General features: G+C 39.7%; 1 protein-coding gene and 1 pseudogene across 1 annotated transcript; both read right to left on the bottom strand.

Moving 5' to 3' along the window:
• Positions 1 to 1,628: 1,628 nt before the first annotated feature.
• On the bottom strand, positions 1,629 to 6,981 carry LOC137874846 (uncharacterized; annotated as a pseudogene).
• A 2,261-nt stretch (positions 6,982 to 9,242) lies between these two features.
• On the bottom strand, positions 9,243 to 10,749 carry LOC137874703 (uncharacterized). Its single transcript, XM_068713583.1, has 6 exons — positions 10,680 to 10,749; positions 10,198 to 10,539; positions 9,960 to 10,001; positions 9,719 to 9,811; positions 9,528 to 9,562; positions 9,243 to 9,417 (listed from the first exon to the last, which is right to left on the bottom strand). The coding sequence occupies exons 1-6, from the start codon at positions 10,723 to 10,725 to the stop codon at positions 9,298 to 9,300; spliced, it is 678 nt and encodes a 225-aa protein (XP_068569684.1). The 5' UTR covers positions 10,726 to 10,749; the 3' UTR covers positions 9,243 to 9,297.
• Between the last annotated feature and the right edge of the window lie 368 nt (positions 10,750 to 11,117).

The following is an 11,117-nucleotide window of genomic DNA, read 5'->3' as shown; positions in this document are numbered from 1 at the left end:
TTTGTTTGGTTGTGATGAAGGCCAGTGTTGTGTTGAATACTGTTTCCCTGTTCAGTGTTTCCACCGACACAAACCTGAACCGGCCCTTAACCCTAACCGTCACCACGAGGGGGACACTATTCTACAAGGGTACAGACTTCAACATAACACCGGTCTTTGACACTTTAAATGTAATTCACTGACCGCACCGTTTATCACCACAATGAAAACAAACAAACACGCAGGGCATCAGTACTCATGCGTGACCTCCATACTGCATGCATGAACAGTATCAGCTGAGCTCAGAGCACACTGTGTCACTCACTCCACTGCTGCAGACCTCCATTCAAGTGAAGTGATGGTATCGCCTTCTGACAATCAAAGAGAGGAGATGAGGCAGGAGAAAAGGGCAAAAACTTACATACCACCATGAAACTTCACAGTTGATAACTTACACTAAGAGAGTTTTTGTATTACAAGTTTTCTGAAATTTTATATTAACATATGCAAATGATGTATTATCTTATAAAATATGTGCTAGTTTGCATACTGAAAAATGTCATCTGAAATATGAAGACAGGTTCTACATTCTAGTTTAATTTTGTTGACATTAGAGTCAAAAGTTTTTACAGAACACTTTTTGGATATCTCTTTTCATCACTCGACAGACATTAAAAAAATATATTTTTTTGTCATATTTGTAGGAGTAAAATGTTCTATAAATCAGACTGAATGATATATGAACAAACCCCTTTGTAAAAACCTTCAGAATATAGATAGGAATGAAAGTGGAGAGTTTGGAGTATTTATAGAAGTTTATTGCTCAGAGTACAAACAAATAGAAAACAGCCTTTATATGTATTGTATTATGTATCTAAGAGATACATATCACCATAAAACTTTACCAGTTGATTTTTTACATTAAGACAATTATTTCTTGTATTACAAGTTTTCTTAAAATGTATGTGTAAATATTGAAATGATGGATTACTTTGTCTACTTGAAGACAAAGTAATAAAATAAAAACCTAAATGTGTATTTTACGTGTTTTCTTTCCACCAGTCTGAAAGAAAACATGTAATGGAAGCAAAATAGCCCAACATGTCAATATTAACCAGAGCATATACTGACTTTAAAAATAATATCAAAACTAAATATAATTGAATACAAGACAACACTCGTCAAGAACCCGCCTGAAGTTTCTTTTGACAACCGAACCAACGACAGTAATGATAACCGTCTGCTGGTGGTATGAAGGCAGGGGGCTTACACACAGCAAGGACGAGGCTTGTGTCTCGCGTCAGAGAGGTCAACAACGTTGACACAACATGGACATGAAAATGAGCGTCGATGTCAGCAGCGGGTTGAACGGAGCGTTGCGCAGCTTGAGCTAAAGTGTGGCCGTCACTGACATTGTGAAAGTGGGAATGGTTGCATTTGAGGCTGTGCAGCGTCTTCTCACCCATTTCAGAGGTTGAGAGCTCTCATGATACAGATCCAGACACCTCATACCCCACTGGTTACTATGGTGATGTACTGTGTGGTGCACACTGCACTATCTCTTCCTGTTAAATAAATGTGTTCCTGTTTGAGATGTGCCAATTTAATCAGATGTATTTTTAATTTTTTTTATATGATTGAGACGACAGCTACACTTCCTCATCTAACTCACCAAACTCACCATAAGAGAATCTAGACGTTAGGAACGGATACAGAAGTGTATGAGCATGAATAATAAGCATGAATGACAATATTGTTACAATGATGTCTGACACAAAGTCAAAGTCTGTTGCGGTCTTAGTAACTTTGACACTGTGATGGTGGTTTGATGATGGTGCTTCCTGAGTCTATCTGGTGGCTGAATAGATAGTATTTGTCTCCTCTTCATTCTCTGATGCAGGCCGGTGGTTTCGTTTAGCTTTCGGGTGAAAAGACAATGCTGCGTAGTTCAGCTCCTCTGAGCCCTGGTTCTGTGAATAACAGATAAAGACAGCATCATGATCTGACGAATGATTTGAGGTGCCTGCTGAAATACAAAAAAAAACTTGTGACAACAAAACGTAATACACGTCTCATCGTTGTCCGTGGTGGATTCTGCTCCTCAACACGAGCTGAATGACAGAAACAATCTGTTCAAAATGATTGCTGTTGATGCATTTTGATAAATAGGAAGTTGTGGGGAAAAAAAGGATGTGAAAATGCAATAAAGTTAAGAACAATCATACCTTTCTGAAGCTTTTTCACTTTAACAGCCAGACCAATGATGACCGAAACAAGCAGAACAGTCAGACCGGCCAGGATCAAACTCACCAGCTCTGCTGTTCCATCAAATGGTTCTAGAAGGAAGATCATTCAGTTAGTTATCAACCCTTAAAGACTTGAGACCTGGTTACAATCAAAATGGGTCAAACTGAATTTAGTTGAACTGTTTTAACTTTAAAGAGTTGATAATCTGCACAATGATAAAACTCTTTAAGGGAATCTTACTTTCACACTTGCTGTCCCCGTCATCATGTGGCTCACCACTGCCTTGTAATGGAATGAAGAGATCAGTCTATTACTTGGCAGATTTACATCAAAATTACATTTAATAAGATTCATTTTAATTCATATTAATAGACAAAATTGCACAGCAGATTTTTTATGAAGGAGGAAGACATTTTTTTAACTATCAATTACTACTATCAATACTATGAATTTCACCGAAATGAAATGTGAAGTTGATAGTTCTCTTTTAAAATGCCACTTCAATCAAAAACAGAGCAAACATTACGACAATCTTACCTTGAACCTCTAAATATGTTGCATTAAAAATAACCGGGTTATTCATCAAGTAATATCCACAGAAATACAGTCCAGAGTCGGATGAATTCACTTGTTTGATTTTGAGGAAAACAGTAGAGATGTTGGTTCTCATTTCAAATTTTCCATTTTTAAATCCATCAGAGAATGTAGCATTCTCAGGAGGCTTGTAGATGAAGCAGATGGAGCGGGGCTGGGATCCCTTGACCACTCTGAACCAGAATATCTGACTAGGAGAACTTGAAAAGTTGGAGCACAGCAGTGTGACTTCTCCATCAGCCTGGACCTCCACAGTCTGACACTCAGAACCTGAAACAGAAACAGACAACAAGAGATTTACTCTCAATTAAACAAAAGGAACATGGACATTTCCCTTAAATCAGCAATCAATTTCAATTCCGGTGGTTTAAACTTATCAACGTTATCAATGCAGTTGTACTCACAGAAGCTGCAGAGACTTAAAGCTGTTATCAAGGTGAAGTTGTTCATAGTGCGTGTGACTGAAGCTTCTAAATGACACATAAGTGAGAAGATTGGCTATTTCTATAAAGTGATTCTTAGTACTCGTCATCGGAGCCACCGGGTCGGATTCCACACAGAATCGGATGAAATCATACAGGTTCACCAGAAACTCCATCAGACTCCAGCGGGACGCCGGCAGCAACCAGCCCACAACGGAGGCCCAGACCGCATGGGCCCACTGGAGGACAGGGAGGCACGGGAGAACCAGAACCAGGACTGAGAGGGTCCGACTGTCAGACCCAGCTGCAGTAAAATGAGAGCTTTGCTAAAGGGACTGTGGTTCTCTGAAACACGACCACTTACGTCTACAAGGAACGCCAAAATCAACACAAAAGGAAAGTTCCTCGTAGTAGCTTTAAGTTTCCAATAAAACAGCAGTTTGTCTGTGAAGGTGTGTGATACTGTCACATATCTGTTCACATCTTTACAGCAGGGGATCACTGAGCTGATGTCCAGCGGCCGACACACATTACTGAAATTTAAAAGGCCGTAGACAGTATTGATTCGACAAGTATCATTTCCACTCTGACTTGCAGTTCCAGTTGTGTCCTGAGTCTCTCTGGTGGCAGTATGCTCAACACAGAGTAACACAGAGTTTAGTACAGTTAGTGTTCTGACCCTCAGATCCTCCACTTTCAGGTATAAGATGACAAACCACTTCAACTGTCTGAGAAGTTAGAGGGAGGTCAGAGACTTTCTAGTGGGTTGGTGGCTCAGTCCCCAGACCATGAACTCTCCTCTCGCTCCCCAGACCTGCCATCCTCGGACCATCCACTAGATGCACCGGGACCAACTTGCCAGTCCCGGTCACATGACATCCCCTCCCACCTACACACCTGTTCCCACTTTCCTCATCAGACCTGCATTTTATAACCGTCCCTTTTCCACACACTCCTTGTCAGTTCGTCCTGGTTGCTGTGAGCTTCACGTCTGTACTTTGTCTGCATTTGGATTCAATTTGTCTTTTCCTCAGTTGTGACAGCATCAGTGTTTTAGATAAAAATACTAATCAAATGAGCTTTTAAAATCATTACGTTGTTGGTTATGGAGTTGACCAACAAATCCTATAAGGGTGCTAAAATATGGTTCACACTACTACAGACATGTGAGAAGAAAAACAAACAAGAAGTAGGTGAGCACCAGTAAAGCTCACCACAAGGCTGAACATGCTGTGATTAATTCCAGGGAGAACAGAATTAGAATTGACATCTCATGTTAACAAGTCTTTTGAATAAACAATCCAGTTTGTCTCTCTGTGTCCAACAGACATGTCCTATTATAGAACATATGACACACCATGTGACACCTGCATGTTTTTTGTCAACGCCGCCTGCTCTCGTTCACTCTGCAGTCGAGGCGCAGTTCAAAAAAAAAAAAAAAAGTAATTAATGAACGCTCTGTTCTTCCTGTTAGTTTAAGAAGAACACATTTTGGATATCTCTTTTCATCACTCGACAGCCATGAAAAAAAAATATTTTTTTGTCATATTTGTAGGAGTAAAATGTTCTATAAATCAGACTGAATGATATATGAACAAACCCCTTTGTAAAAACCTTCAGAATATAGATAGGAATGAAAGTGGAGAGTTTGGAGTATTTATAGAAGTTTATTGCTCAGAGTACAAACAAATAGAAAACAGCCTTTATATGTATTGTATTATGTATCTAAGAGATACATATCACCATAAAACTTTACCAGTTGATTTTTTACATTAAGACAATTATTTCTTGTATTACAAGTTTTCTTAAAATGTATGTGTAAATATTGAAATGATGGATTACTTTGTCTACTTGAAGACAAAGTAATAAAATAAAAACCTAAATGTGTATTTTACGTGTTTTCTTTCCACCAGTCTGAAAGAAAACATGTAATGGAAGCAAAATAGCCCAACATGTCAATATTAACCAGAGCATATACTGACTTTAAAAATAATATCAAAACTAAATATAATTGAATACAAGACAACACTCGTCAAGAACCCGCCTGAAGTTTCTTTCGACAACCGAACCAACGACAGTAATGATAACCGTCTGCTGGTGGTATGAAGGCAGGGGGCTTACACACAGCAAGGACGAGGCTTGTGTCTCGCGTCAGAGAGGTCAACAACGTTGACACAACATGGACATGAAAATGAGCGTCGATGTCAGCAGTGGGCTGAACGGAGCGACAATATAATATAATGACAATATTGTTACAATGATGTCTGACACAAAGTCAAAGTCTGTTGCGGTCTTAGTAACTTTGACACTGTGATGGTGGTTTGATGATGGTGCTTCCTGAGTCTATCTGGTGGCTGAATAGATAGTATTTGTCTCCTCTTCATTCTCTGATGCAGGCCGGTGGTTTCGTTTAGCTTTCGGTTGAAAAGACAATGCTGCGTAGTTCAGCTCCTCTGAGCCCTGGTTCTGTAAATAACAGATAAAGACAGCATCATGATCTGACGAGCTATTTGAGGTGCCTGCTGAAATACAAAAAAAACCTTCTGAGAACAAAACGTAATACACGTCTCACCGTTGTCCGTGGTGGATTCTGCTCCTCAACACGAGCTGAACGACAGAAACAATCTGTTCAAAATGATTGCTGTTGATGCATTTTGATAAATATGAAGTTGTGGAAAAAAAATGATGTGAAAATGCAATAAAGTTAAGAACAATCATACCTTTCTGAAGCTTTTTCACTTTAACAGCCAGACCAATGATGACCGAAACAAGCAGAACAGTCAGACCGGCCAGGATCAAACTCACCAGCTCTGCTGTTCCATCAAATGGTTCTGGAAGGAAGATCATTCAGTTAGTTATCAACCCTTAAAGACTTGAGACCTGGTTACAATCAAAATGGGTCAAACTGAATTTAGTTGAACTGTTTTAACTTTAAAGAGTTGATAATCTGCTCACCACTGCCTTATAATGGAATGAAGAGATCAGTCTATTACTTGGCAGATTTACATCAAAATTACATTTCATAAGATTCATTTTAATTCATATTAATAGACAAAATTGCACAGCAGATCTTTTATGAAGGAGGAAGACATTTTTTTAACTATCAATTACTACTATCAATACTATGAATTTCACCGAAATGAAATGTGAAGTTGATAGTTCTCTTTTAAAATGCCACTTCAATCAAAAACAGAGCAAACATTACGACAATCTTACCTTGAACCTCTAAATATGTTGCATTAAAAATAACCGGGTTATCCATCAAGTAATATCCACAGAAATACAGTCCAGAGTCGGATGAATTCACTTGTTTGATTTTGAGGAAAACAGTAGAGATGTTGGTTCTCATTTCAAATTTTCCATTTTTAAATCCATCAGAGAATGTAGCATTCTCAGGAGGCTTGTAGATGAAGCCGATGGAGCGGGGCTGGGATCCCTTGACCACTCTGAACCAGAATATCTGACTAGGAGAACTTGAAAAGTTGGAGCACAGCAGTGTGACTTCTCCATCAGCCTGGACCTCCACAGTCTGACACTCAGAACCTGAAACAGAAACAGACAACAAGAGATTTATTCTCAAATAAACAAAAGGAACATGGACATTTCCCTTAAATCAGCAATCAGTTTCAATTCCGGTGGTTTAAACTTATCAACGTTATCAATGCAGTTGTACTCACAGAAGCTGCAGAGACTTAAAGCTGTTATCAAGGTGAAGTTGTTCATAGTGCGTGTGACTGAAGCTCTGCAATGTCCACAACTGAACTATTCTCCAGTCAGGCTGCTTTCAGTGAGAGGAGGCGGTGTTTAACATAAAGAGCATCAGACTTCTAAGGCGTAGCTCAACATTCTGTCTGTGAGAAACGTCACATTTTCTGTGTCATCTACTGATGCAGACTTGAGTGGTTTACCATAAATGCTAAAAATAACAAGCTTTTTTCCATGCCTTAAAGTTACTCTGAGGAACTTGTAACTGGTCATGAAACAGTTTCAATGTAATACTGATGCCTCTAAATGACACATAAGTGAGAAGATTGGCTATTTCTATAAAGTGATTCTTAGTACTCGTCATCGGAGCCACCGGGTCGGATTCCACACAGAATCGGATGAAATCATACAGGTTCACCAGAAACTCCATCAGACTCCAGCGGGACGCCGGCAGCAACCAGCCCACAACGGAGGCCCAGACCGCATGGGCCCACTGGAGGACAGGGAGGCACGGGAGAACCAGAACCAGGACTGAGAGGGTCCGACTGTCAGACCCAGCTGCAGTAAAATGAGAGCTTTGCTAAAGGGACTGTGGTTCTCTGAAACACGACCACTTACGTCTACAAGGAACGCCAAAATCAACACAAAAGGAAAGTTCCTCGTAGTAGCTTTAAGTTTCCAATAAAACAGCAGTTTGTCTGTGAAGGTGTGTGATACTGTCACATATCTGTTCACATCTTTACAGCAGGGGATCACTGAGCTGATGTCCAGCGGCCGACACACATTACTGAAATTTAAAAGGCCGTAGACAGTATTGATTCGACAAGTATCATTTCCACTCTGACTTGCAGTTCCAGTTGTGTCCTGAGTCTCTCTGGTGGCAGTATGCTCAACACAGAGTAACACAGAGTTTAGTACAGTTAGTGTTCTGACCCTCAGATCCTCCACTTTCAGGTATAAGATGACAAACCACTTCAACTGTCTGAGAAGTTAGAGGGAGGTCAGAGACTTTCTAGTGGGTTGGTGGCTCAGTCCCCAGACCATGAACTCTCCTCTCGCTCCCCAGACCTGCCATCCTCGGACCATCCACTAGATGCACCGGGACAAACTTGCCAGTCCCGGTCACATGACATCCCCTCCCACCTACACACCTGTTCCCACTTTCCTCATCAGACCTGCATTTTATAACCGTCCCTTTTCCACACACTCCTTGTCAGTTCGTCCTGGTTGCTGTGAGCTTCACGTCTGTACTTTGTCTGCATTTGGATTCAATTTGTCTTTTCCTCAGTTGTGACAGCATCAGTGTTTTAGATAAAAATACTAATCAAATGAGCTTTTAAAATCATTACGTTGTTGGTTATGGAGTTGACCAACAAATCCTATAAGGGTGCTAAAATATGGTTCACACTACTACAGACATGTGAGAAGAAAAACAAACAAGAAGTAGGTGAGCACCAGTAAAGCTCACCACAAGGCTGAACATGCTGTGATTAATTCCAGGGAGAACAGAATTAGAATTGACATCTCATGTTAACAAGTCTTTTGAATAAACAATCCAGTTTGTCTCTCTGTGTCCAACAGACATGTCCTATTATAGAACATATGACACACCATGTGACACCTGCATGTTTTTTGTCAACGCCGCCTGCTCTCGTTCACTCTGCAGTCGAGGCGCAGTTCAAAAAAAAAAAAAAAAGTAATTAATGAACGCTCTGTTCTTCCTGTTAGTTTAAGAACAGTTTAAGAGAGAAGCAGTTATTTTTTGAATGAGCTTTTAATTGTTTCTTCGTCTCAGCATTTTTGTTTGAAACAATTTTGAAAGTCTTTAACTAGGCAGCAACCTCCACTTGAAAATGCAGAAGTGCCTTTTACTTACATTACTCACGGTGAGTACATACATTCAGAAAAAGAGAAATACATCTATCAACCAATCTTAAAAATACAATGTATATTTTTATATCAGAATGCAACAGACTGACATCACAATTGAAATATTAAGTTTCCACATTGAGGTTTTGCAGAATCTCTTCATCTGTTAGACAGAAGAAAGTCAGCCAGTGTTCACGGCCTCATTCCAGATTTTATTCTTACAGAACTTGTAGAAAACAGACTTCATCATCTTCCCCTCAGTGGCTCTCAGAACACACTGTTCCTGTCAATCCACTGATGTGTACCTCACTACATCTAGCTATCGTCTATCTGGACAGTCAGACACGATTATCACGACAGAGAGGCGAGATATTAAAAGCACATGTTTAATTTTATTTATTTTCAACAAGAACAAAACTCCTCCCATCCACCGCGAAAAAACACAGCATCAGTTTAATACGAGCATCAGTTCCACTCTAGTCTATCTGCTGGCAGCATAAAGAACACGAGTCTCCACTTCCCTCTCTGATGCAGGCCTCCTGTTCCTTGTTGTTGAGGACAAACTCAGCGCTGCATCTTTCTGCTCTCCAGAATCCAGGTTCTGTAAAGAGTGAACACACTAACACATGTCAAATAGCGTTTGTGACAAAAACAAAGCAGCCCCTCTAAAGTGTTGAAGCACATCACAGTAAACGATAAAAGTTGATTCACCTCAAGCTGCTGTGGATTCTGTTCTTCATTGGCAGCTGAATGAAAGAGACGATACGGTTTGATCTTAATTTACAATCCTTTCCTCAGACTTTAAAGCAATGCTGTAGTTCTTCATCATACTGACACACTAATGCAGAACATATACAAGCAATCAAACAAAAACAAGAGATCCAGTAGCTCTCATGAAGTACCTGTCTGAAGCTTCCTGACTTTAACAGCCAGACCGATGATGACAGTAACAAGGAGAACAGTCAGACCGGCCAGGATCACACTCAGATTTGTCGCTTCAACAAGAAAGATCATTCAGTTAGTCTCTATTTCCCCTTAAAGACTTGAGACCTGGTTACAATCAAAATGGGCCTAACAGAATTTATTTTAACTTTAAAGAGTTGATAATCTACACAAAGATAAAACTCTTTAAAGGAATCTTACTTTCACACTTGCTGTCCCCGTCATCATGTGGCTCATCACTGCCTTTTAATGGAATGAAGAGATCAGTCTAACGTGGCAGATTTACAATAAAATTACATGATATTGCATATATATGATATGAATTCTTACAATTATTAACATATTACATTATTAATAAATATTTAGCAATATAAGCAGAAAAAGAACAAAAACCAAACAACGGCTATCAAAAGACGCAAAAGACTTTGAATGACCTTACCTTCAACATTTAAATGTATCACATTGAAAGTTGGAATCCCAGCAGCATAAAATCCACAGAAATACAGTCCAGAGTCAGATAAATCCACTTCTTTGATTTTGAGAGAGACAGTGGTGATGTTGGTTGTCATTTCAAATTTTCCATTTTCAAATCCCTCACAGTATGAAGCTTTCTTAACAGAGTTGAACATAGCAGAGATGCAGCTGGCCTTGGTTCTGTTCTCCAGTCTGAACCAGAATATCCTAGATTCATATTTGGCAATGTTGTCAGACAGCAGTGTGACTTCTCCACCAGCCTGGACCTCCACAGTCTGACACTGTGACACTGAGATGAACATCCAGCCTGAAACAGACAACAAGAGATTTACTCTCAATTAAACACAAAGAACATGAACATTTCCTTTAAATACACTTTTGAATATGTGAATAGTCTCAATTGCGGTGGGTTAAAGTTACCAACGTTATCAATGCAGTTGTACTCACTGAAGCTGCAGAGACTTAAAGCTGTTATCAAGGTGAAGTTCTTCATGGTGCGTGTGACTGAAGCTCTGCAATGTCCACAACTGAACTGTGCTCCAGTAAGGCTGCTTTCAGCGTATAGAGGCGGGGCGTGTCTTTTAGTTTTCCATCCTGCTGCTCAAACTGACCACATTAATGCTTTCAGGAAAATAGAGTTGATGCAAACGCTCAGCCTCATGAGTACGAGACAAGTTATCTTTCACAAAATTCCATCACATCCTAAATATCTTCACACCAAAGAACATAAAATATAGAGATGTACAAAGATATATCAAGGATTCACATAACCTCATCAAAAAGCTGAGAAGTGTCAAACGTGTGATTCAGAGTATCTTGACACTCTTTGAGGAAACTAAGTTAACATGTTAATGCCTGGCAGTATTTAGATGGGTGATGTTATTT

Source organism: Cebidichthys violaceus, unplaced genomic scaffold, assembly GCF_023349555.1.
Source record: "Cebidichthys violaceus isolate CVI_PGR_0920_01 unplaced genomic scaffold, fCebVio1.0.p SCAF_19, whole genome shotgun sequence".
Classification (NCBI taxonomy): Eukaryota; Metazoa; Chordata; class Actinopteri; order Perciformes; family Stichaeidae; genus Cebidichthys; species Cebidichthys violaceus.
This window is presented reverse-complemented; position numbering and strand designations above follow the sequence as displayed.